The sequence below is a fragment of the Tachypleus tridentatus genome, chromosome 13 (assembly GCF_004210375.1).
Source record: "Tachypleus tridentatus isolate NWPU-2018 chromosome 13, ASM421037v1, whole genome shotgun sequence".
In the NCBI taxonomy this organism is placed as follows: domain Eukaryota; kingdom Metazoa; phylum Arthropoda; class Merostomata; order Xiphosura; family Limulidae; genus Tachypleus; species Tachypleus tridentatus.
In genome coordinates this window covers 200,644,379-200,672,175 of record NC_134837.1, presented here as the reverse complement: position 1 = coordinate 200,672,175, position 27,797 = coordinate 200,644,379, and the positions used below count along the sequence as shown (strand labels likewise).

The 27,797-nt window shown below is 33.5% G+C and overlaps 2 protein-coding genes across 19 annotated transcripts in view; both read left to right on the top strand.

Annotated features, from left to right (window-relative positions):
- LOC143239868 (splicing factor 1-like) overlaps positions 1-16,392 on the top strand; it is a 39,359-nt gene extending 22,967 nt beyond the window's left edge. The window contains exons 5-11 of the mRNA XM_076481460.1: positions 243-363; positions 2,783-2,935; positions 5,303-5,602; positions 7,436-7,603; positions 8,216-8,356; positions 9,940-10,078; positions 13,864-16,392. Coding sequence (XP_076337575.1) covers positions 243-363; positions 2,783-2,935; positions 5,303-5,602; positions 7,436-7,603; positions 8,216-8,356; positions 9,940-10,078; positions 13,864-14,192 — 1,351 coding nt within the window. The 3' untranslated portion in view covers positions 14,193-16,392. The remainder of the gene's footprint in view (positions 1-242; positions 364-2,782; positions 2,936-5,302; positions 5,603-7,435; positions 7,604-8,215; positions 8,357-9,939; positions 10,079-13,863) is intronic.
- Positions 16,393-24,460: 8,068 nt separating this feature from the next.
- Positions 24,461-27,797, top strand: part of LOC143240771 (tRNA (guanosine(18)-2'-O)-methyltransferase TARBP1) — a 64,256-nt gene continuing 60,919 nt past the window's right edge. For 15 of the 18 annotated variants that reach the window (XR_013021946.1, XR_013021937.1, XR_013021943.1 and 12 more), the window contains exon 1: positions 24,461-26,044. Coding sequence is in view for 5 of the 18 variants with exons in the window: in XM_076483779.1 (XP_076339894.1) it covers positions 24,722-26,044 (1,323 nt within the window). In the remaining 13 variants the exon portion in view is untranslated. The remainder of the gene's footprint in view (positions 26,045-27,797) is intronic. The other 3 variants (XM_076483776.1, XM_076483775.1, XM_076483777.1) reach the window with 2 other exon arrangements.

Sequence of the window (27,797 nt, the reverse complement as noted above, 5' to 3'; positions counted from 1 at the left end):
AAGTTAGTCAGTATAATTGTACATGTATCCTTAATGATTAAATATTTGTCACAGCTATTCTTAATTTGTTTGTGTACCAGTTATTGTCAGTCTTACCTAAAAGTGTATCCCTGTTTCCAGCAGATAATCAGTATTTCTATTAACAAATATTCTATTAGAATGTGTACAGGTGAATCTCTTTAAATCATCAGTTTCTTTTCTTGTATGGAAACTGTATTGCAATTGATTTGTGGTACTTACAGACCACCAGTTGTACGAGTGAGTGAAAAAGTGATGATACCTCAAGATGAACATCCTGATATCAACTTTGTAGGACTTCTGATTGGTCCTCGTGGAAATACTCTGAAATCAATGGAGAAAGAAGTGAGTGGATTTTTATATAATAGGAGAAAAAACATTGTTGTATTTAAGTGTGCGTGAGTTCTTAGCAGTTGCACTGGGGAATTATAATTATAGGTTTGTTGTATACATTAGCATTTTTATAAGAAATCATTTAGTGATGTGAGGAACAGTAATTAGCTTAGTCTTCTACAAAAATGAGAATACCATTTGGTAGATTTTCATCATCCTTATTGTCAATTTGTCCATTCACTCAACTTGTTAGAGAGGGATACAAAACACTGGTACTGTTAGAGAGGAGGGTATGAAATATTGGTATTGTCAAGCTCAATTTCTGCTTGCCTTGTCTATGATATTTATGCTGAGCCTAAATCAGTATCTGAGGCTCCTTGAAATGGTTGATTGGCACCAGCCACCAATTGTTTATTGAAGTCAGGTGTATCCTCAGTAATACATTAACTTAAAGTGAAAAGGACCAGCATACAGGTAGGCTTTCAATCTTTTGACATGCACTTTTCACTTCATATCTGCATTAAATATAGGCATAATCCAATGAAAGCTGAAGGACATAAGTATATAACAAAATTGTCTTAAAAATGCAAATGAGAGTATATTATGTATGTATTGAATTCACAGATTCTTAGGTTATTTTCAGCCTTGTAGGTTATGCTGTGCATAGGAAGGTTAAAGATATGGAGGTGAGACACTTCAGGCACAAGAAATTATTCTGAGTGCACTTTTTAAAAGGTAGACATGTAACATCATGTTTGTTCATACATCTTGTCTTCTACCAGATGTTTCACCTTTATGTCTGATTTTTTTTATATATCTAAAATTCCAAGTTATGTACAAACTAGTAATTTAAAGTATTCAGGCAATTCTTAAACAGATCACTTTTCACTAGGACAAAGTACCAACCAGTCATTTCCAGTCTTTTAAAAAGTAAAATTTAAATATTGGTTAATAATCTGCCCTAGTGAAAACTAACTTGTATAATTATTGCCTTGGTATTTCATGAAATGACCAGTTTTTAATAAATTGGTTTTATCAGTGCAGTGTGTTAACAATTCCATAATTTGACCATTGAGGTGTGAGTTAGTGACAGAAGTCTAGTGTTTACTGAGCAGTAAATAATGTGAACCTTTAGTTCCACAAGATGGCCTAGAAGGTACCAGAGACTTCCTCTCGTTTCTGGGGACTTGAATTGTACCTGGATTCCCAGTCTTTATAGACTGAGATCTAGGATCAAGCAAAATTGTCAGTTGCTGTTCTCACCCCTGCTTCTTCCACAGTAAAGAGAAAAAGGTCTCTGTTAAAAGTAGCAAGATTCAGACTAAATGATCATATATGAAGTGTAACCTCTGATTGGAAGTATTAAGTTCTACAATTGAATAACAGTTGATTTTTGATTATTTTTCTCTCATAAACATCTCACAATAAAAGTTTATAATCCCACAACAAAAGAAAAGAACAGAAATACTAAATAAAAATGAATAAATAATTTAAATTAGATATTATTTGATTTGTACTAAGTTCCATGCAGTTTAAGTATATCCACTGTGAGAAGGGAAAAAAGAAACATTGTTAACATATATCTTGTCAAGGTAGAGTTATTTGGGCTATTACAATTGAGACAGTTAAATTGTATTTAGGTTTTACTTTTCTTAGTTAATTATTTACTATTTATGTTTATAAATATAATTGAAATGTTTAAAATTTTGTTAAATAAATCTCAAACTTTGCTTCAGTTCTTATGACTTACAATCTTGCCCATGTGGAAGATAATTTAGCTGAAGGCTTGCACATCTCTGCTCAGGTTATTGTAATACACCTTGAGAGCATCGTTGACTTTTATCAGGATGAATAATAAATGGTAAAGGACAATAATAGAAAGCAAAATATTTCAAATTAACTGTATGTAAAGAGGAAAAACCTGAAATTGCAAACTAAAGGAAAATATCCTATGAAAAACTGAAAGGTATATATAATTTTTTTATTTGTTAATTTTAAACATTTCATTGTACTGTATGCTGTAATATTCACATTTAGTGATATATTAGAGAAAATGAAAAAATTAAATGTACCCTAAAAACATATTTATTCAGGAGGTTTAAGTGATTATCCAGGTAAAACTCTAAAGCTGTAAAAATTTGTACTTGTACTCAAACTTTTCAGAGTTTCAGTGCAAAAAACTACAGTACATAAATATGTTTAGTAGAAAGACTTAATTCAAATAATGTTCATGTACAAGATACTTTTGATCTTTAAAAGAATCTTACCAGTTTTTGTGAGGATATGTTAAGAAGTATTAGAGTTGCAGTATGTACTGTGGTGTAAGTGTGCTTCCCCTGTTGGTCTCCTGCTAGTTCCAGGAGACTGTAGGAGAGGGGATTAAATACTTTATATGTTGTCCACTGTTTTTATTATGGTGATTACTTTATAGACTGGAGCCAAGATCATCATCAGAGGCAAAGGGTCTGTAAAAGAAGGTAAAGTTGGGCGAAAAGATGGTCAGCCACTGCCTGGAGAAGATGAACCACTTCATGCCTTTGTAACTGCTAACAACCCTGAAAGTGTTAAAAAGGCTGTAGATAAGGTGAGGCTTTATTCTCATTTCAAGACATTTAAATATAAAGATTTATTTGATATTGCCATTACACATTTCTTGAAAATTTTATTGAGAAAGAATAAGGAAATACAATAAAGACTTGTTCCACCCACCTTTGTATGTCTATAAGTGATGGTTTTAGTTGGTCTCCAAATCTGAAATAATTCTAAGTGCTCAGATTCATTTGATTTATTGTTATAACTGAGTTATGTTACCTAGCACTTGCAGAATTGTATAAAATTAAATAAATAATTTGCTTTTTATGGGCTCTTCACTTATCCAAGAATATCTGTGTTCCAATTGTAACCTATTTTTGACCAATCAGAGTTGAAGTATACACATAACATACATAAGGAACCTGATGAACAAAAATAGGTTTTGGTTTACTAGTTCTGCAATCTAGACTTCCTAAGAAATACATTTTTGAGAAATTATCTTCTATGCCAGAACCACTTTTCACTTAATGTTCTGACAGTATACATGATCAAAGTTGTATATTGTTCAAATCAGTCACCTCTACAATCACTTAAGTTTAGGATGTTTGTCTGTCTTGTGATTAGGTTGTAACTACTAACTAATTTCCCTTCTGTGTTTTGATTGTTGTCTGAGGAAAATCATAAGAAAAGCTATTTCTATATTTGTATTAGCCAGGATTCAATCCTGGGTCCTCCTGCCATAGAAGCTAATGTACTATCTACACATCTGTGATATTCCCCATGTTTTCAAAAAGTGTACAGATTGTGCTGACTTCTATGTTAGGATGGACTTGTTTTACCATTAAGTTGCATCTAGTAGGTTTCCTTTAATGTTTTGTTTTGCTCTTCATTTGTGGTTCATATTGTGCTATTTCTGTATTCAGTATATATTGTTCTTCTCTGACATGGTGAGTTATTGGAGAGAGATTAGTATTACATGATATGTATCTAAAGCTCTAAAGGATACATTATGATGACATTCACTAATAATACCTTATCAAAGACACCTGAGGTGTGGACAAAAAGGATTGAGCTACAGAAAGTGGAAAATGCTAAACTATCACTCCTGTCAGTAACACATTGTGTCCCACAGGTTGTTTTGGTCACATGACACTACTTTGTGTCTTGAGTTTACTCAAAGCCATAAACTGAGAAAGATTTTCTCTCATATTGCCATGTATGAAAAGTATTATCTATTTGTTAGCCATCCTTTTCTTTATCTAAATTTTTTTGATAAGGTACAAAATATTTTTAATTCGCACATCCAAATTCCAATATGACATTATCTTTGAAACATTGACACGTTAATTACACTCATCCCATAACATGTTCAAAGTCCAATAGATCTTTTGATCAACAAGACGTCCTTTACTTTGTTATGAGCAGTTGTACCATACTGGCCAGAATTACTTGGTAAAATCTCTAGCTATAAGTAATTTGTCTATTTGTCTCCCAATTTTTAATCCTAACATTTGTGTATATGGGCAGTGTAGTAAATAAGGCAAACTTTAGTTCCTAACTTGTGTAACACTTCTATCTGTACAGTTTTAATTAAGTACAGCTTTATGGCAGAATATTCTTCTTAGTGAATTTTTATTTTCTTTATCACATGAATTAATTTTGAGTTGTTTTAGGCTGCTAACTTTCTTATCCAGCTTGTTTTAAAAATTTTCACTCAGACAGTAAAGATGATATAAATACTTTATTATTTATTATTATTCATTTCCTTGAATACTTTACCTGTCCAGCAGTACTTATTTTATATTATTGTGACTGTTTTAATTTTGATAGATATTTAATGGATATCCTAGTCCTAGGTTTCAAATTAGTTACCAGAGATGAGTTACATGGTTATTATTCTTAGTGTTGATTGAAAGAAAAATAGAAATGTTTACTAAATTAGTTTTGTGAATTACTTATTTAGTAAATTCACATATTTAATGTTCACTAAATGTTTTTGTGTTTTGTAAAAAGGGTGATGAAATTATCCTTAGTTGACACTTCTTGTATTACAAGTTGCAGTCCATTTGATGTTCATGGTTCACTCAGTGTTTGTATGGATCCTTAGAAATAAAATTATATAACTGTCATTCTGTTAACTGTTTCTTAGTAATTTAAGTGGTTTATGGTTTTACTCTTTTACTGTCATTATATATAAATTGCTCTCCCATTGTTAAGTTTAATTTGTGGTTCAGTATGAAAAAAGCAAAAGAAATACATATAATATTTATCTGAAACTGTGCTCTTTTGGGAGTTTGAAATGTTCTTTCTTCAAGGTTGTACAATATTTCTATTTCTATTGTTCCTTGAGTGTGGTACAGTGTTTCCAACTCTGTCCTTCCCTGAGTGTGGTACAGTGTTTCTAACTCTATTCTTCCAGATACAAGAGATTGTTCGACAAGGAGTGGAAGTTCCTGAAGGACAAAATGATTTACGTAGAATGCAGTTGAGGGAGCTGGCATTACTTAATGGAACTCTTCGAGAAAATGACAGCCCCAGATGCTCTAATTGTGGAGCTACTACCCATAGAGGCTGGCAGTGTCCCGATAAACCCAACGTTACGAACAATGTGGTGTGTACAAATTGTGGAGGAGCTGGACACATAGCCAGAGACTGTCGAGAGAGAAAAGTTGGAAAACCTGCATTTGTGTCTGGGGATAAATCAAAAATTGATGAAGAGGTAAAAGGTTGTAGTGATATTGTTAAACCAAACATTGATCTAGTATGTATGGGCAGAATTAGTAGTATACACTTGATGGTGGTGGTGTTACATTTCGCTAAAGGTTATAGATCATCCATGTTTAATAACATTGTTAAGACACAGTAATTACTTCATATCCATTTTTAATATTAGCAACCAATGAAATTAAAATTTAAGGCTGTGCCCAAGAACATTATTGTATGTTTTCTGTAATAACCAAATATTCCACTTTGATTCCACATGTCTTTATAATTTTTGAGTGCATACATCAAAGATAGCAGTATTTTGATATTGCAGTGTAATGGTGGAAATAAATTTGCTTTACTGACAAATTAAATGCTTATATTCTTGATGACGAGAAACCCACTTGAAATAAAAATGCATCTCAAAACAGCTGGTATGGGTATTAACAGTTATTGATAAGGAGAGAACAACATCTCGACCTTCCTAGGTCATCTTCAAGTTGAAGATGCTTATATTGCACCATGTTATTGAAAATTTTGTAGTTCAGGGTACTAAACTTAAAATTTAATGATAGTTGAACTTTAACTGAATAGTATAGTATCACAAGAGTAAAGTTTCCATCATACATCCAAATTTTCTGTTGACTGTATGCTAGTTACTTTTTATGTTGATATCTGCTCAAGTGATAATAGTTCATGTTAGTCAGTTGGTAGCAAAGGATGATGAATATATGAGTTTATTTCTGTATCTCAGACCAAACAAAGTTGTAAAAGTACTGTCAGAAAATAGACTTGGTGAAAAAATTATTACAGTTTCACCACAAAGCAACATTACAACCAGAAACATTTGAATACTTGACTGTTCTTCATCAGGAATGAAAAAGATTAAAGTCAAAGAGTGAAGAGGTGATAAGTATGAACAACATGTATTTGCTGAGAAGGCTCCAACATTTCCTTCGACAAGTGTCTTGCACTTCTTCACTTGAGAAGTGGATACCTCTACGAACAGTTCCTGCTCATACAACTTGTATTCTCTTTTTATTTCCCTCTCAAATCTTTACCATTTCTACTACTGAAGAATTATTTGAAACTGTTAGTTTCTTGGGTTTTCAAGATCTACTCTAGAAACGTGTTTCTGATAAGTGATGGATTCAGACAGAATTAGTGAGAGAACTTGTATGGCAGTGAAAAGTTTGTAACTGTATTTATATATGAAAATAACTTTTGTGTTATTTGAATCTTTAACATTGCAAATCTCATAATGTCCACTAATGATGGTTGGTGGTATTTTATTTAGATTATTTTGTTGCAGTGTTTATTATATCTGTTTATTTCTAGTGGTCAGAAATGTGCTATTTTCTATATATAAAGCCACATTAATTCAGCCATGTGTCTTTATATCAAATTCAGGATTATTGAAATAACAACCTAGTTGGTGTTTGGTAGAAATTAGATGTTTCTCCACTTTTTAATAAATTATAGATGTTATAAATGTATTTTATTCTTTGCTTTTAAATTTGAAGGAAGTGTATATTTGTTTTGTGGTAGTAAGACTAGTTATATTGTGGTTTTCATGATATTAGGCCATAAATGTACTAGTGTGCAGGAATGTAATAACAGTGTCTAATTTTTATCATTTTGTATCAAGACTTTTTGAAGCTATGTGCTTTTCTGACACGAAAGTGTCAAAGTAGTACAATAAGTGTGTGTGGTTTTCAGTCAGTCAATTCAGTATTGAACAGTTACATATAGGTATGGTATCTATTATATATCAATTAAACAAGAGTAAAGAAGTACAAGTTTATTTTAAGAAAGTGTAGTTCACAAGATGTTTTGTTTTTCGTCATAGTACATGTCTTTAATGGCTGAACTGGGAGAAGGCCCACCACCACCATCTAAGACAGGTACAACTACCACACAAATAACTCATCAAGGACCTTCAGTGTTGGCTGGGCCTCAAGAACCGCCTCGATCAATCATGGCGCCACCTACTGTTCAACAGACACAATCATCAGTGGTAAGTACAGTCATGACTTACTTTTATACAGTAGACTTACACTAAAATATCAAAATATTATTAGTTATTAAAGGTGTCTCCTAGTAATTGTTAGCTGGTTGATGTTGCAATGTATTTTTACTGCAACAATCATTGTCTGATGTGCTGTTCAACATAGTGACAGTATAAACAATTTTATTTAGAAAAGTAATTTTAATAGTGTAACCATGACACCTTTACAAATTTAACAAACAATAAAATACCTTTGTATCTTACTTTAAATGGTGCTAGGTCTAGCATGTAGATGTGTACAGAAACTGAGATGTTTTTAATGATTTATAATAAATGATGCTAGGTATAGCATGTAGATATCTACAGAAACTTGGACGTTTTCAATAATGTATACTAAATGATGCAAGTTCTAGCATGTAGACGTGTACAGAAACTGGGATGTTTTCAGTAATATATACTAAATGATGCTAGGTCTAGTTATGTAGACATGTACAGAAACTGGGATGTTTTCAGTAATATATACTAAATGATGCTTGGTATAGCATGTAGACATTTACAGAAACTGGGATGTTATCAGAAATATATACTAAAGGATGCTAGATTTTATTTTGTATCATATAGGTGCATCCTTATTCTTGGACATCGAATCCTCCTGCAAAACCTTTATCTGCAGCTCCTCCACCACCTAATCAAGTTCAGACCCTGATGGTTCCTCCACCTGGGATGTTCCCTCAGCAGAATATGTCACCTTGGCAACAACAGGTGTGGATTTATTACTTTTCATTACTGTACATTGTTGAATTTACCTGTAAGCTAATAGAATATTGCTATTTTATGTATGAATGAGATAAAACAGACATTCACTCATTCAATTCAGAAAATGTGCTAGGCCTCTCAATTTGTATTTTCTTTTTGGTGCATTTGCTGTAAGTTTTGGTGTTTAATTAGAACATCGTATGTTTCATTCTTCTCAGGACCAAATAAGACATATTTCTTTCAGTAAACCTGTTGCCAAATTTCATTATAAGTAATGAATACTTAAATTGTATTTGAATCACTACTGTGTTTGTTGGTCTCTAATGGCCTGGTGACCTCTATATTGAATGAAGTGCATCATCAGTGTGGTTGAAATAATATTATACACTTCTTTGTGAAAGACCCAAGGAAATGAATAAAGAATGCTGTGTTAATAATTAATATGCTTAATACCAATTTCTTTGGACAAGGATAATGAATTTGATCAACTTTGTGAGTCCTGTATTGAGCCAAATACAAAGACATTCGAATAGTGGACAGTGTGGTTTAAAAACCTATACACTCATTACAAAATCATAGGGAATTGAATAAAAAATGTAGTGTTATAGGCCTAATACTAATGTCTTAAGACAAATATAATTAAAATAATATGTTTCTTACAGTATACCATTCTCTAACTTTCAGGCAAGATTATAACTGTGTGTTAAATGTCACATTTAAAATAAATACTTTCTCTAATAGTGAAGATACTATTAAAAATCATTGACATAAGACATTTGCAATCTTAAGAATATGAAAGATGTGTTAGCCAACTGATGCCAAAAGGGTAGACTAGGAGTAAAATAACTGTTAACCATATGAGTATAGCAGTGGAGTAATGTAAGTGGACACTGGAATCATTTGATCTTCGGTTTCAGTTCTTGTTTGATATGTTTAATGAATCTTGGAACTAATTTACTTCTTAAACTTGCTTTCAGTGGCCAGACAATGTCTGAATAAGTAATGATAAATTACCAACATGCAAAGGAACTGAAGTAAGAGCCTTACTTTCTATCCAGGTTGTACATCACTACTGAGTACACTTGACATTTGCTAGAAATTTTCTACTTAAAAAAAATAAATATATATATATATATATTTCCTTAGATCTTTAGTTTTTGTACAGTCTTCAACTGTTAAATACTCCTGGTTTTGTGTACAGTCTTCAGCTGATGCATAGCAGTTGTGTTTGAATATTATACTTGTATACTTGTTGAGAAATTGAACAGCTTAGGAAGAGAAATTCATTGACTGGTTTGCTTTTGAAATGTTCTGTTTTCTTTCAATACATGATTAATTTAAACTATTTTAATAAAATGATTTAAGCATAAAATTTTCTGATGCTTCCAAATGATTTTTATTTTTGTTATCAAGATATTTACAGGTATTGAATAGCTTTGACTGTTTTATGGTGTTTGCTGTGACTGTAGTGGTACCAGTAGATCTAGACACACTGTTAAGCTTCTTGCTAGCTTTTTTGTTGTTTTTGTATTTATAAGTTTGAAAATGTGATTATTGACAAGACTACAAGGATACATTTGTTTCTTAAGCCTGGCCTTGCCATTCATGGTGTTCCTCCAGCACCAAACTTGTTAGCACAGCCTCCACCTCCTCCACCACCTACAACACAGCCAACTGTTTCTACAAGTGTACCATGGATGAATCCTCAACACACAACAGGGTCTCAAGGTATGGATATCTTTAAAACTGGTTTTTTGTTGACTGTGTTTAACAGAGTGCATACAAGAGTTGCAGCTGTATTTCACACTTTTAAATTGGTGTTTTGTAAGTGTATCTTTCATGATAATTACAACTTAATGTAGAATTGTTTCATTTGATAACATTAGATGAATATTTTAAAATAACCAAATTTTGTGAAGTTTCCATTAGTCTTTTCACAACTTCAATCAAATCAACAAATCTAGATCTGTTAAGTTATACATGGTAATACCTGCTATAATCTTGAATTTACTACTACTCTTCATAATGTTTAACAAGCTTTTTAAAAACATTCCAAGTCTGTTGTACACAAAATACATTTGATAAAGCAGTTTTTAAAGATTTGTCTGCATACTTCCAAAAATTTTACTGAGTCAGTCTAAGTAAATTTCTCAGCCTGGGTGGTACTGCCCTCTTGTGTTCATTTTTAAATTTCAGGGGGCAGACAAACTTTTTGAGGGTTTCAAAGTTATGTCTGTTAAAATTAAACCACAAGAAATTTTTTTTTCTTTCAACACGTTTGAGAAAAAGTGATCGTGTGAGTGTGTTTGTGGTAAGCAATGTCCACCCCAGTGCTTTTGTCCATTTGTTAAGCATGTATTGTTTGGCACCACTTTCAGTGGTTTTCATGCTAAAAATAATATTTCTTTTAATCGTAGATAATCTTAGAGCTTTTAACATGAAAATCTAGTTTCATCCTTTTTAGCAAGACTACATTACTTACCTCCTTTTCTTCTGTAACCTGTCATTAACTGTATGTAGCAAAATTATCAATTTACAGTGAAATGGGAAAATATGAGAAATTTAATACAGATTTTTTTCACTGCACTGACTGTACTATTGTTAAGAAAGTTCCATATTACTTGACTTAAACCTTTGGCTCCCAGATTCACTGTCAGAAAGAAGGTAATGCCCCTATCATCAAATTCTGTTACAGAAATAAAACTAATGGGTGAATTTCTTTGAAATTTGACAAAACATTCTTAAAAGTATGTAGTTTCAGAAGAAATTAAATGTTTAATTTTTACTTCTTTACAGTTTCTGATAAAAGTTTGTATTTTCATTTAGTTATTTGCACTCAGACTAAATAGTTCACTGGAAAGGAGATTTTATACGAAATATAAAAACACTATTTTTACCTTTACAGTTTTATTTTTGTACATTATTTATAGAATATCATAAATGAATATCAAAAGTTTATTAATAAAGGTAAAAGTGTATATTTTCCATTTCTTCTACTCTATTTATCTATTATCTTTAACATACAGTGCAATGAAATGCTTAATTTTAAGTAATGGAAATGCATACATACTTTTCAACTTCTTACATAAATCCATTAGAATAGTGATACTTTTCTTGTATGTGTAATTTCATATCTTTATTTTTTCACTTAGTCTATTTTTAACCTTCCATTCAAATTCTTTTTGTGTTATCATTTATGCTTATAACTTCAACAAGTGCCAACAGGGCTTTAAGAAGTTATTTTAGCAGATTCCCTGCATAAATCTGTTGCTGAAACAAGATGACACTTACACATACCGTCTTGTAACTTCAAGTTTTCACAATCCAGACTGTTCAAATGTGATTTCTAAAATACACATAATTAACCAAAATATAGGAATAAGACCTAAATGTAATTTGTCTCTCTGTTTCAGTGAAAAAAAACACCATAAGTGCTATACTTGATCAAGGAAACAGCAATACTGTAAACAGTTACATCTATTTCAATACAAACAAAATGTATATGATCTCTTTCTAACAACTGTATATATGTATGCAACTAACTACATGTATGTTGTAGATCTCAAGATAAAGAAGGCAGGCACAACATCTGTTAAGGGATGGAATATTTATAGCTGTTTCCCAGCTACATGCTTTAAATATGTGTCAAATAGGTTAAAGATATGCTGTTAGTGACAACATATTTGTATGTATTGCCATCTTATGCAAGTAAGAGAACTACAGTTAAGATCAAGATTTTTCATAGCTCGTGGATTACCTTGCATCAAAACTGCACTTTAAGTATTTTTTTAGGTTTCCTTTGAAACAAATTAACTAAAACTTAGATAATATAAAAATTTAAATTATACATTATAATGTTAATTTCATGAATGTGTATTGATAGTAAAGTTAAGTTTTGAATGTAACACAGTACATATGCAAAATGAAATTTAAAAATGCCCCTGGGGGCCAAAGGGTTGACAATTTCAACATTTTCACATTTTTTAAAAATAATTTTATCGCTGTGATTCATGTTCATATCAGAAGTAGGAAATTGTGCCAGGAGGCTTTTAGCAATTACCTAAAGAACTGAGGTAAACACTGTTGTTATAGGTATTCAAGTTTGGGAAATTTGACTGAAGATTTGTTAGGATAAGCTGTAAAGTTTCTAATTTTTACATTGTAGTTACTTTTGTTATAAAATATGTAATAATAACTAGAATATTAAATATAAACAGAAACCTTTTGCATTTTCATTATTTGAGCATTTAACTTTGACATTAAATAGTTTAAAACCCCAGGAAGTTTGTCCAAAAAGACCAATAATTTTATTGTTTTGGTAGCCCATAAGAACATTATTATAGCTGCATTTTTGTTCAGAATTAGCAATTTTAGTGTTGACTGTGTGAAGAAACATCCAAAGTAGGGGCTGCTGATTAAATATGTGTAGAAGACAAACAGACGTCTTTTAATTAGAAGCTAGTTCATGTATGTTGGGAAAACAAACTTAAAATAAACTTTTAAGTTCTGTTTAAAGACCTGGTATGAATAACTACTGTGGCCATTAGAAAACATTATATAAAACTGACTTGTGTGATTAACTTGTTGGGTGGGTCCCCTAGTGTGTTAGTGGTGAGCTTATGAAGTTACAATGCTAAAATTTGTGGTTTGATTCCCTGCAATGGACAAGAGGCAGATACTTCACTGTGTAGCATTTCATCTAAAACATAACAGTGATGGCTAATTGTATGCACCTCTGTGTTGCACTTCTGAACTACAAAAATAATTTACAAAATAAATTAGATGCTCTTCAAAACTTTTTAAAAACAAGATTGTTGATAAAATTGTAATGAATAACATTGTATAGTTGTAATGAATGACAATGTACAGTTGAATGATCTGTTAGATCACTAAACTTTTTTCCTTGAATATTAATTCATTTTAGTAAAATGCTCTGCTCTTAAGGGCATACAAGAAATTGGTACTTGAACCTGAACCCCTAGTTTTAATTTTATGTTTGTTAAATGAGCTAACACATTGTTATGTTATTTAAACACCCATCTGTGAAATATTTAAGAAAATATTTTAGTAGTGTAGTGTAGAAATGGTTGTAATTTAAAATAAAATTAGAAAACTAAATTTGATTCATAGAATTCATGTTTTTGTATCTGGAATATATTGTACAAGTGAATAATAATGTAAGTGTAAAAGAGTACAAAAACTGGTTTCTCTACTGGATAAATCTTGAAATGCGAAGTTAAATCTTAGTAGAAATATGAACATGTTTCCATTTTTTATTTTTTATGTGGAATTTAATAGGAATTATTAAATGTTTGTAAAGCTTGTACTCTGTTGAATAAGTATTCACCATTAAAAAAGAATGTAATTTACAAGTCAAACTAATCTCATCAAAACCTAATCTGTTAAAATTTCCATTGAACTGTCAGTTGTACTAGATATAAAAAGTTTTAGAGTTTGATATAAAGCTACTGTTACACTAATATCTAATGTACTGCTTCATCCCTTCTGCTCAGGTAATACCATGGCAACAGTTCTTCCTCCTTGGCAACCTGGAAACCCGAGCCAATCCATGGGAGCTGCTCCAATGCCCGTACCACCACCGCATGGTAACCCCATTTCTGGAAGTCAGTCATTTCCTTGGCTCACAACAGGTTACATGGGGGTACCACCACCTCCTCCAGTCCAGCCACCTCTTCCTCCTAACTTAGCAGCTCCTCCACCACCACCACCTCCAGCATGTAGTACAGCCACCACAACCAGCCAGGCTGTCGATTTAAACAACTTGACTCAAAGTGGTCTCCCGAGTCTTTTGACTGCCCCTCCACCGCCTCCACCCAGCTAGGAAACACATACCAGTCATAGATCCTCTAACAATAATACCAAGTGTTGAAGGAAGAAACCTACTGTTTTGTTCCACTTATACAAAATTTTATTATGTACTTCTGAACAGAAACCATTTTTTCCTTATAAAAGAAGGTTTGGAGTTTCAAAATACCAGTACAGACAGAATATTTACTAGTTATATTTCATCATTCATCTGTGTCTAGACGGTTTACGCATATCTCATTGTAATTGCTACAGTATGTGTGCTTAAATTTTGACATTCATTGTTTAGTGTAATTTGTGTAAGACAGTAAATCTGAAACATTTCCTCCCTTATATATGAATTATTGTTAACTCTTTCCAACATACATGTTTTCTTCTTTAAATAAAAGTATGGTTCTGTTCCAGATACAGTAATTTTATTATTTAACTCATATTATCAGGTATAGTGTCTCTTTGTAGCAGTTATTTTTTGTTTTAACAAAAAAAGTGTAGTACAAACGTTTTTCTTGCAAATTTAATCCATAGATTTTGGCAAGTAATTGATAATTTTGCTGTGTATTCCATCAACATAAAAGTTATACTATAAATTTCTGATGTGTTTTTTGTACACAGCCATATCTTTGTGGTTTTTTTTTACTGTCTGGTTGCATTTTGAGAAGGTTTCATTACACAATCTCTTTGTGTGCTTCAAAATATTTTTGTAACTTGTATTTCTCTTGGTAGCTCAATGAAATAATTTCTCATTAGTAGGGGGTAGTGATTTTTTTTCCATGTGGTTATTAAATATAAGAATGTTTAACACCTAAGTTTTTTTGTATCCTATTATTTTTTCTGTGTAATGTTTTTACAGTCATACATATGTGAAAGTAAAGTTCTAAATACAGGGTGTTTGGAAAGTCACTGTGCAGTTTTGTCTGTTAATAAATATATATGAGTGCACAGTGACTTTCCAAACACCCTGTATGTCTGACACACATACTGCCCTTCCATTGAGAAGAGATCTTTGTTTTTAAAGAAAGAAACTAAAAGTGGCACATACTCTGTCCATTGTTTATGCTCATCAGATAAGAAATACTTAACACAACTGTTGTATGTTCAATTTATCACTTCTGTCAATTCACTGTTGTTACTTAAATGTCTACACGAGAAGGGTAAATTAATGAGAGTTAATGCATTTTTAAGAATTTTTTTACGTATTATTGTACAAAAGAAAATGGTTGTAATTTCTGAAATAAATTATATGACAAAAAATGTAATAATCACATGAAATTCACCAGGTAGTATTTTTGTTTTCACTTTAAAATTTTCTTTTTGTTGGGAAAATTGAAGAATTACTCATTAATTGATTTTTATAGAAATTAATATTCAGTTGAAACTTAAAAGATTCACATATAGTTAACCTTATGATTGTTTCCCATTTATCCATTGTTGGATCAAGGGTAAATTTATAAACTTAACAGTATTACACTAATTCCCCATGGTGGACAGAGTGCAAATAGTTCCGATATGTAGCATTGCCTTTGCATGTGTCATTTGGTAATAAAAAATAAACAGTGGTACATCACTGAATTTGATTGGACAGTTTTTGTACTATGTGATTTATACCTGGATATGTAAAAATTTTATGGTGTACAGAATATTAAGGAAGGTATTGAACCACAGCTCGAATACTTCATTATTGAGTTTTTCATAGAAGAATGAAATGAATAGCTCTGTTTGTTTTACACCCATGTATAAGGTTATTCTGTTTTATAGTGCAAAGTTTTGTAGGTTAATCAAATATATTGAAAATTAATTTAGTTAATGTTTGAACATCATTTCTGGAGTGATATATCTGACGCTGGCAGGTTACAAAAAATACCAACGTGAAATATTTTGGTCATTAGGAATTTAACTATAAGAAATGATACCCAGTGTGTTTGTCATTTTAATAATTCTACTAAGAACTGATTTGATTGTGTGTTTATAGACATATATGTGCATTCACAAAATTTTCCAATAAACAAAGTTCATTAAAATGGTAAATTTTGATGATATTATGAAACGTAAAAATTAAAATAAAAAGTGTTACAATTAAAATTTCTTAATATTTTTTTTACATAGCTCTTATTACATAAACCGTTTCAAATATAGTTTTAAAACCACGATAAAAGTGCTTCACAGTGATAAATGTAAACCTGTGTCATCATGTGAATAAAAATTATCTTAACTTGCAACTCTTAGTTCTCTCTCTCTGTCCTTTTTCTTTTTAGGTAAAGTATAGCAATCAAACACTGCCAGTAAATGATAAAATTTGTGTGTGTGAGAAACGTGAGCTTGTATTATTTTGTTTCATTCCCATAAACTACAGCAACTAAGAACGAAGGTATTTGAAATCATATCACCATAGTAATAACCTTATTTATTTTTACAAATTTATTGAAATATCTAACTGAAATTGTTTTCTGACCAATATTTCTGTAACAATACACACAATAGTCGAATCCTCGTCACTCCAAACATGTTCGCCCTTTTAGCCATGATGGCGTTATAAATTATCGGTCAATCCCACTATTCGTTGGTAAAAGAGTAGCCCAAGAGTTGGCGGTTGGTGGTAATGACTAAGTGCCTTCCCCCTAGTTTTATACTGCTAAATTAGGGACAACAAGCACATATAGTCCTCATGTACCTTTGCGCGAAATTCACAACAAATACCGAATAGAGAGTGTAAATCGTTTGTGTAGTATTAAGCTGCCCATAATTTTCAGTTCTAAATTTGAATCTGTACCATTGTATAAACTGTTGTTAAAAATTTAGTTAAAATGTTAACTATAAGCCACCTGTTTTTTTAATATAAAAATCAGTATTTTAGAGCCATGATGTGAATTTTTAAAGGAATTCAATGATGATGAACTAATAAGTGCGTACAATCTACGTTTTGTTCAGTTTCTAAACCAAAATGACTTGTTGAAAGTCTTGTCTGAATGGTTCCAGTAACTCTAAACTGATCCACATTGCTTCGTGCTACATTGCCACTGAGTACAGTGCATACCCTCATTTTGTACATGCTAATTATCTGATGTGAGGGTATGAATACTTGAATCAAAAAGGGCTGTTACATACTCTTTCCAAAGCAATCAATTTGCAGTGGTATTATACAGCCTGGGTAATGTCGAACAGTATAAAAATGTCATTCTGAAATATGCAGCTGCATGTCGGATGTGACTGTCACATGACTTTACGATTTGCATTTTCAGCGTAGTTATACTTTACGGTGCTTAACCTCTCGGGTTTTTGCTCTAAGTTATATTTTCTATCTAATAGCGACTGCGGTACTTAAAACTACTATAGGGAGGATTAGGATAAATTAACATAACTTCTTGTTTCTGTATTTTTGTGCGCCAGTAACACCAAGCGTGGGGTGCGTCTATTCCCAGTCCGATTTTACTATTCATCAGGATTTCCACCATCCTACCTTCAACTTGAAAATACTTTAAGCTTAAGCCACATGTTTATATATTTTCCGGAATACACAAAATATGTTGCAGGGTTATGAATAAAGTGACCAGGTGGTTAAGGTACTCGACTCGTAATCGGAGGGTCGCGGGTTCGAATTCCCCTTACACCAAACATGTTTGCTCTTTCAGCAGTGGGGTCGTTATAAAGTGATGTTTAATCCCATTATTCATTGCTAAAAGAGTGGGTGGTGATGACTAGCTGCTTCTCTCTAGTCTTACACTGCTAAATTAAGGACGGCTATTGCAGATAGCCCTCGTGCAGGTTTACGCGAAATTGAAAACAAGTGAACATTTAATAAAGTTTGTAGAATGACGAAGCGGTAGGTAAGGAAAACCCATCGAACAACTTTGTGTTTGCCAGCACACGCGTACCTTTTTTAAATGGATTTCTACTTTTGTTCACAAGAGATCTGGTTAAATGAATGTACACTATTTTTAGTTTTCCTTTCGTACCTTAAAGGTATTCCACAAGGTAGGACTGTTAGATACCCTTATTTGAAATATAATGTTTTTTTCTTTCCAAAAACAACCTTTTTAAAGGTGCTCATTTTCATTGTGCCAATAATAAATTTCTATCATGTGCAGCGAATCCCAGTTTTTTAAATCATCCCACCCGTTGATTTTTCAAACTAAACCTTCCCTCAATAATGTCTTTTCAGTTGATGTGATCTATAATTTGTTTAATGTTGCTCTGGTGTTCACTTGTTATGCATTCACTTCTACCTTTCATAATTATCTGTTGTTTCACGTTGATAGAAGTTCATTTAAACAGTTTTTAAATGCTACTTACACTACATGGCCAAATGTATGTGGAAACTCCTTTCAATTGGCAGGTTCGGCTATTTAGGCCACGTCTATTGCTAATAAGTACGTAAACTCAAGCATACAGCCATGCAATCTTCATAGACTAACACTGGCAGTGGAATGGGTCGTAGTGAAGAGCTCAGTGACTTTCCACTTGGCACTGTCATAGGATGCCACCTTTTCGACGAGTCTATTTGTCAAATTTCTGCCCTGCTAGACCTGCCCCGGTCAACTATAAGTACTGTTATTGTGAAGTGGAAACGTCTAGGAGCAACAACAGTTCAGCAACAAAGATTGTTTGTTTGTTTTTTTTAATTTCGCACAAAGCTACTCGAGGACTATCTGTGCTAGCCGTCCCTAATTTAGCAGTGTAAGACTAGAGGGAAGGCAGCTAGTCATCATCACCCACCGCTAACTCTTGGGCTACTCTTTTACTAACAAATAGTGGGATTGACCGTCACATTATAACGCCCCCACGGCTGAAAGGGCGAGCATGTTTGGCGCGACGGGGATGCGAACCTGCCACCCTCAGATTACGAGTCGCACGCCTTAACATGTTTGGCCATGCCGGGCCACGAAGAGATAGGTTACACAAGCTCATAGAACTGGACCGCAGAACGTTAAAGCACGTAAAATTCGTCTATTCACAGTCGCAACACTCACTACCAATTCCAAACTGCATCTGGAAGCAACGTGAGTAGAAGGATTGTTAGTTGAGAGCTTCATAAAATGAGTTTCCATGTCTGAGCAGCCGCACACAATCCTAAGATCACCATGCGCAATGCCAAGCGTCGGCTGGAGTGGTGTAAAGTACACCGCTATTGGACTTTGGAGCAGTGGAAATGTATTCTCTGCAGTAATGAATCACGCGTCACTATCTAACAGTCTGACAGACGAATCTGGGTTTGGCGGATGCCAGGAGAACGCTACCTGCCTGAATGTGCCAACTGTAAAGTTTTGTGAAAGAGGAATAATGGTCTGGGGCTGTTTTTCATGGTTTGGGCTACACTCTTTAGTTCCAGTGAAGGGAAATCTTAATGATGCAATATACAATGACATTCCAGAGAATTGTGTGCTTCCAACTTTGTGGCAACAGTTTGGGGAAGACCTTTTTTTGTTTTAACGAGGCCCATAAAGACATGGTTTGCTGAGGTTGGTGTGGAAGAATTTGACTGGCCGGCACAGAGGCCTGACTTCAACCTTTGGAATGAACTGGAATGCCGACTGCGTGCCAGACCTTCTAGCCTGACATCAGTGCCCGACCTCACTAATGCTCTTGTGGCTGAATCGAAGCAAATCCCCGCAGCCATGTTCCAAAATCTAGTGAAAAGCCTTCGCAGAAGAGCGGAGGCTATCATAATAACAAAGGGGGGACCAACTCCATGGTTTTGTAAATAGATGTTCAACAAGTACATATGGGTGTGATGGTGAGGTGTCCACATACTTTTGGCCATGTAGTGTGTCTCATTATACTTTATAGTTTCATGTTTACAAACGTCAGTCTTTAGTTCTGATCTGGTAAATTCTTTGAAGCACTTTGCTAATGAAACGCTAGGCGTTACTTCCTGTTACAAGGTTCATCCAATTTGAGTAGTTCCTAGGACAGGTGTAGTTTATTCAGTATCGCCCTGTGCACTTAATGCTTATCGTATGGAGAACTTCTCTAGATACTTGTGACCTTTTGTGATTGTTCTTGAGTCAGCTACAAGTAGAATGCAGATCGTGAGAATTGGTTTGACATTTTAAAGGCTTCATTTCTGGTGCCGAAAGAATCCATTACCTCGTTTCTGCCTCTACAGTATGTAATATTGTATCCATATTTCCTTTTAATTAGTCGTATGAACGATTTTCATGAATTATAACATTAATTTTACTTTCATTTTTTTACCTTTAATTCCAGTTTATTTCACTCTTTTTTTTTGTTGTTGTTAAAATTCAATGGCGCAATAAGAACATTCGGCCAGTGTTGCGTAGTCAAAATACTTCTTTTTATCTTTATAGCATTTCATTTTGCTTACCCTTCTAAAACCTCAATCCTATTATTGAGAATATCATTTACGTGTGTGTCCACCTCCTTCTAGTTTTGGTCTGTTATCTGAGGGATTTTATTACCGTGTCTCTGCTTTGACATTTTGCGTGTCTGGTACATGACATGAAGTTTAAGCTAATTTACCTCACTCGGAGGCGTAGAAAAACGTTTTGTTAGTGATCCCTGGCTCACAAGTTCGTCAACTCTTAAGAACATTTATACTTAATCTATTATATCTTTCAATTTTTGTTATGTATCTCACTTCACTGTTAGTATATTCAGTTAAATCAAAAAGTTTACAGTATTAATTTCTACGGAAGATATATGAAGCTATATACTTTTGTTTATGATAATTACATCTCGTGATGTCTGCATCTTCTGGAACTCTGTCCATGCTTGTTTGTTTGTTTGTTTGTTTTGGAATTTCGCACAAAGCTACTCGAGGGCTATCTGTGCTAGCCGTCCCTAATTTAGCAGTGTAAGACTAGAGGGAAGGCAGCTAGTCATCACCACCCACCGCCAACTCTTGGGCTACTCTTTTACCAACGAATAGTGGGATTGACCGTCACTTTATAACGCCCCACGGCTGGGAGGGCGAGCATGTTTGGCGCGACTCGGGCGCGAACCCGCGACCCTCAGATTACAAAGCGCACGCCTTAACGCGCTAGGCCATGCCAGGCCTAGCACCTGTCCGTGCTGCAGATAACCATACAACCACAAGTCGATAAATAACTGGACTGTTCTTCTATCTCAGTAACAACTACCACACTCATAGAGTGATCAGTCGGTTTAACTCTAATTGACCTAAATATAATATCCCCTCACTCTTTCAGGCACCATACCACAATTTATTATTAAAATATATCACTTTTGCTCACTGCCTGTTCGTGTTACTTAGTTTATTGCCGATTCAACTTCAACACTTATCTATTTATTAAATTACTAATGAACTCTTTTTATCATAGAGGTCTAAATTCATCCTACAAATTAATAGAATCGATCAAATTAACTACATAAAGTCTTGGAACCTGGGGATAAAAAAAGATATGTGTGTTTAGCCATTTTTCTAATAGGACTACAAAACTTTATTTGTAACTTGTCACCTACAGAGCTATATAATTCCTGGAAGCCACCTATTTTACTAATGAAGATCAGCTAATCTTTACTGATGTTATTGTTTGTTTATGAATTTCGCGCAAAGTTACACGCGGGCTATCTGCGCTAGCCGTCCATAATTTAACAGTGTAAGACTAGAGGGAAGGCCGCTAGTCATCACCACTCACCGCCAACTCTTGGGCTACTCTTTTACCAACAAATAGCGGGATTAATCGTAACATTATAACGCCACATGGCTGAAAGGGGAACATGTTTGGTGCAATGGGGACTCGAACCCGCGACCCTCAGATTACGAGTCAAACGCCTTAACTCACCTTGCATATTGATGTTATTACGCCAGCACTGAATGATGACATAATTCGTATACTTTGGGTATACCATGTCAAAGTAAAGTCCATTGGAGAACTTATGAGTTTATCAGTCATTGTCTCTTTCCAACTTATTATTAAGGACATGACATTTTCACCCTGTAGAATTACATGCCAAAGAGACTTGAAAAGATCCATGAACTTACATTTTATCCCAAGACGAGTTCAGTCCTACAGATTACGCAAAAAGAGAAACTACATCTAAAATGTGCCTCTCTTTTTCTCACAGTTCTTAATTACAAAAGTTTGGTGATTATTTTCCACAAACAACTATCAAATAGCTATTTAGGATCATTTATAGCTTGATCTAACTTTAAAACGTTAAATTCCTTTCACTCAGAACTTGGTGTCAACCTCAATACTACAATTTGTTTAAATGAGTTTACTGCTTTCAGTAATTTAAAATTCCTGACTCCACTTTCATACTTGTCTTATTGTTGTTTTTTTTAATAAGTTTACTGCATTTTCTGAAACTTATTACCCTACCATCTTGTTCTTCCCAAATTTTATGATATTTTGCTGTTCTTGGCCAAGTGTGTTAAGGCGTTCGACTCGTAATCCGAGGGTCGTGGGTTCGAATCCCGGTCGCACCAAACATGCTCGCCCTTTCAGCAGTGGGGGGCGTTATAATGTTACGGTCAATCCCACTATTCGTTGGTGAAAGAGTAGCCCAAGAGTTGGCGGTAGGTTGTGATGACTAGCTGCCTTCCCTCTAGTCTTACACTGCTAAATTAGGGACGGCTAGCACAGATATCCCTCGAGTAGCTTTGTGCAAAATTCAAAACAAACATGCAAACAATCTTTCCCACATAAGGTTTGTTTTCATTTTAAATGTAATACTCTGTACTTCTTTCCTTGTTAACTTTTTATTTTTATGTTTATTTTTTTATTATTTTCCCAGTTTATTCTGCAAATGTTCAGTCTCCTTCAATCTCTTTATTATTTCTACAAGTCTTTCTATCACATTTTCAACTATTTTATTGTATATTTCTTGTAGTACTCACCAATACTTTTACAAAAATGTAGCTATCTTACTGATTATAGGCCATTGCTTTGCGGATGTTTCTAATCTACTTTTTCTCCTTTCCGGTGTATTTTCTAACAGTCCATTGCAAGCTTACCTTATTCTCTCCTTGATTCTTACTTTATTCTTCCGTTAAGAAATTTGTCATTCAGGAAGTTTTTTAGTGTTTCATTATTACTTTTTCGCGTTTCTTCATTGTACATTTCTCAAGTTTGTTTGATTCGTCTCTGAGGATGAAAATACAGATGCATCTGGAGATTTCTAGGAAACGATTTGAAAATTTAACTTGATCAGATATGTAAGTTCTAATGTATTTTGGTCAAGAGCAGTGGAATAGATTTGCAGTATCACAGGACATACCATTAGGTTTTGGTTTTTTTTACAGAATTTCCGCATGGCTGAGTAGTAAGGATGAAATAAATAGACTATAAAACAAAGTAAAAGTGCGAAATCACAGTCTTTGTTAAAACAATAAACATTAATTTAGTGTGTCTACTTGTTTTTGATGTTGAAGTGTTACTTTTACTGGATCGTTTCTCAGTTCTATTTACTCTTTAACAACATGTATACCGATGATGTAAACATTATTAAATTTCGGGAATCAGGTGCTATTGGAGCTTCAAAAAAATAATGCTTGGATATACATTTCGCCATGTGGAAGTCTTCCATAGGACCCAACAATCAGTGAGTCAGTGATAAACTTCTAGGCTTACGATAATAAATATAAACGATGGAACATACCCAAATTTGGGGAGGCATTCTATCTGTTATGTTAACCGTACCTATTCAATTATAAATTGAAAAACAACAACTTTACATGATAGTTATAAACAATTATTTATTGCATATTTACAATGACACTTCACTTGGTTCACAGGAGGTGAAACCAGGGGCCTAAAATCTCCGAGAGTCGCCAATAAGTAATCCATTATAACATTTTTGTAAACACTATTTACATTTATTCCAGAGGTTCTCAATCTATTGTATTAATGTATCCCTTGTTAATTTTCAACACTATCATGTATCCCCTCCACACCTTGACATAGTAAGAGATGTTTTATATTGCCCCATAGTGGCGACAACAGCGTTTCTGCTGCGCTGAAGTATAGCTACTATGCCGAAATAACGCCTTGTACCTCTTGGGAGGAAATTTGTATCACTGTTTGAGAACCACTGGTTTATTCTCTTTTGTTGTTTTTGTTACAAGATTTAATACGCTTTGAAATAAATTTTGGCTTATATTAATTATTCCCATAGAATAAGCAAACACGAGAATACAAAAGAAGAAAAAAAAAAGCAAAGATAAAACACAGAAAATTGAAAATCTTTCTTTATTTTGATATTCACACAATGTTTTTATTTATTTTTTGAATTTCGCGCAAAATTACACGAGGGCTATTTGTGCTAGCCGTCCATAATTTAACAGTGTAAGACTAGAGGGAAGGCAGCTAGTCATCACCACCCACCGCCAACTCTTGGGCTACTCTTTTACCAACGAATAGTGGGATTGATCGTGACCGTATAACGCCCCCACGGCTAAAAGGGCGAGCATGTTTGGTGCGACAGGGGGGAATTTTGATTTGATATATTACTTAAAGTCTAAAGGCTTCAATAATGGGGATAATTACTATACAATAAATAATGTGTAGAGATGACAGGCAGGACACCAGCGACTTGATCGGCTGAATCTCATAATATATATTTAATATGAACGTTGAAGTAGACTGTGGTTTGCCACGTGGTTTTGATATCTGTATGGAAGGACAACAACAGAAAATGGATATAATAGATTCAGCACTTAAATTAATAACTATACAGCTGAATATGGAAAGTGATAAAAAATATGAAATGTTTATTGAATCGGCAAAGTATCTAAAAAACTGTATGGATATACTTCAACCAGAAAGCTGGATGGCTGCTATTAAACGTAAGTCTGGTAGTACTAGTGGTAACAACTGCAACACAGAGAGTATCAATATTGTTACTGTTAGTAAAATAGGCTTAAGCGTGAATCAAACTCTAGTAAATGGCCTAGACCTAAAGGTAGACGACATGGAATCACAAGTTAACAATGAACCCGGATTTGTAGTAGAACAGCGTGAAAAAGTAGCAAAATTAATTGATATTTTCTGTATCAATTACATTAGTAGACTTGACTCTGCTAATTCTAGTTTGGAAAGTTCTTCGAAACTGGACAATGGCATAGACGATCAGCAGTGGGTGGCAGTTTGTGAACTGCTTGAATGTTTATTAACAACCTTGGCAAGGTTTGGAGTGTTTGAAACGTTTAGAGATAATCTTACAAAGGTAGCCAAAAAAACCCTTCAGAAAATAAAACAAAAACTCAAGATGTGGACATATCCCCAGAGCAATCTTGGTAGTAGTAATACTAATAACACTGAAGTTGAGTTTATAAACTTTACAGGTCTCGTTAGGATAGTTGATGTATTGTTAGAAGCTGCAAGACCTTACATGGATGTCTTAGAAGGTATGGAATGGTTAATAGAACTTTCATATTTATATCAACAGATTGTTAAAGAATGTGATTCTGCTGTCACTTCCATCATCATGTTGTCATTCATGAAGTTCTTAAGGTACTGTAAAAGAAGGGAATATGATATGATAAATGAGATGTGGAAGCTAGTGACGACGTTTTTCAAATATGGAAGTTCTATGTATGTTATAGAACAACAGACCACAACCTACTTAATATTGTGTAGTGTTTGTGACTTTGTGTTCTCTCCTGAGGCAGCAGATACTTTAGGTTTGCTTCTTGTTTCTGATATCAAATTTTGGAAAATAATTCAACATGGTCTGAGTCATGAAGAAAGTATAACTAGAAAAAAGGCTCTATTTCTTTTTAAAAGAACATTAGAATGGTGTGAAAAGTCGTCTATCAATATAGCTGTGCATCACAATAAGGAAAAGAAATTGCCACCTGTTTTTCACTGGACCACATCCACATGTGAGAAGATGAGACAGAGTTTTGAAGATATGATGGTTCTTTTGGAAGTGTTGGAAGAGAAACAGGTATATTAAAAATTAAATCATACAAATATTAGCTTAAGCTATTTTATACTTTTAGCTTGAGAATGATTAATTAATACATATAGTCTAATCATAATACAGATATGTTAAACAGGTTTAAATAATCACAGATTCAAAGTAAATTTAAAAGTGCTTTAATTTTTCCTTTGCCAAAATTAATCCAAAATAAAGAATGAATTAACACAGTTTTAAAATGTTTGTATATAAACTTTTTTAAAGTAATTTATTCAGTATAAAGCTGCTTTAATGAAAGTATTAAACAAATCTTCAAAAGGTTGCACTTTCAATACATTATTGTCCATTGGTCCAAAGTTAAAGTTGGATCAGGGCTTAAAATTATGAGTATAATTTAATAAACCAATTAAAAACCTCAAGAATAACTTAACCAATGGACAACATGTAACCACTTGGTCCTTCAAAGACATGTCCACTCTTGAGAAAAGTAGTAATTCAGACACAACCATCTCAGCATACAGCACAATGAAGTTAGAGATTTTAATCCTTATCAACTCTCTCTGAAAATGTCTTATAAACTTCATTAAGATCACTTCCTACCTCATTAATAACTATTTTTATTAAATCTAATATTGAACATAAAATCAATTAATCAAGAGTTGGATGAAGAGAAATATAAATTCATGACCATCTCTGGTTCTAAACCAAAATACCTACCATTATGACAACTTCTTTTCTCAAGAGCACAGAATTCGAGAAATTTTAACCTGTCCATAGAAGATGGCCCCTTCTATCCATGTAGTTATTCTTTTACTACTTATCAGTGATTTAATGTATATAAGCACCCTTTATAAATTGATAAGGTATAAGGGATAGATTAACTAATTGGATAGAAGTGTGGCTTTTTAGAAGAAAGCAGAGGGTTGTTATAAATGAGTTCAGTAAAACTGAATTAATGTCTCAAGTGAGGTACCTCAAGGCTCAGTCTTAGGACCAGTCAAACTGAATTAATGTCACATCAGTGACCTGGATGAAGGAGTAATTTGTTAAATTTGTTGATGATATTAAGGTCTAATGGTGATGGCTGTAAAGAGGATGCTTCTGCTTTACCAAAAGACTTAGATCATTTAGTGAGTTGGGCAAATAACTTTTTATTCTGATAAATCCAAGGTAATGCATGTGAGATATCATGATTTTAATTAAAGTATTATTCTGATGGGAATATCCTTTATATTGTTTTAGAAGAAAAGGTTCTTGGTGTAATAGTTGATCAGTCTCTTAATCCATCCAAGCAGTGAGCCATTGCTACTAGTAGGGAAAATACTATTTTAGGTTGTATCTGGAAAAAATATTGAATACAAATCTAAAGAGGTTATAATTTCATTGTATTTGTGACTGGTTAGGCCACCTTTGGAATATTGTATTCAGTCTTGGACTCCTTATTTTAGGAAGGACATTGAATTGTTGGAAAAGCTTTAGAGGAGGGCTACTAGTATGCTACCTGGGATGGAAAAATTGTCATACAAGGAGAGGTCAAGGTCACTGAACATGTTTTCTTTTGAAACAAGAAGTAAAGAGTCTTTGGCTGAGGTGTTTAAAGGAATTGATATTGTGGATGAGGTGCTCTGTCTGTATAGGTCACTGGTTAGGCCACATTTGTAATACGTGTTCAGTCTTAGGCTCCTTACCTAAGGAAACACATTGAATTGTTGGAAACGGTTGAGAGGAGGGTTACTAAAATGGTACTTTGGATGGAAGGGTTGTCATTTGAGGAGAGATT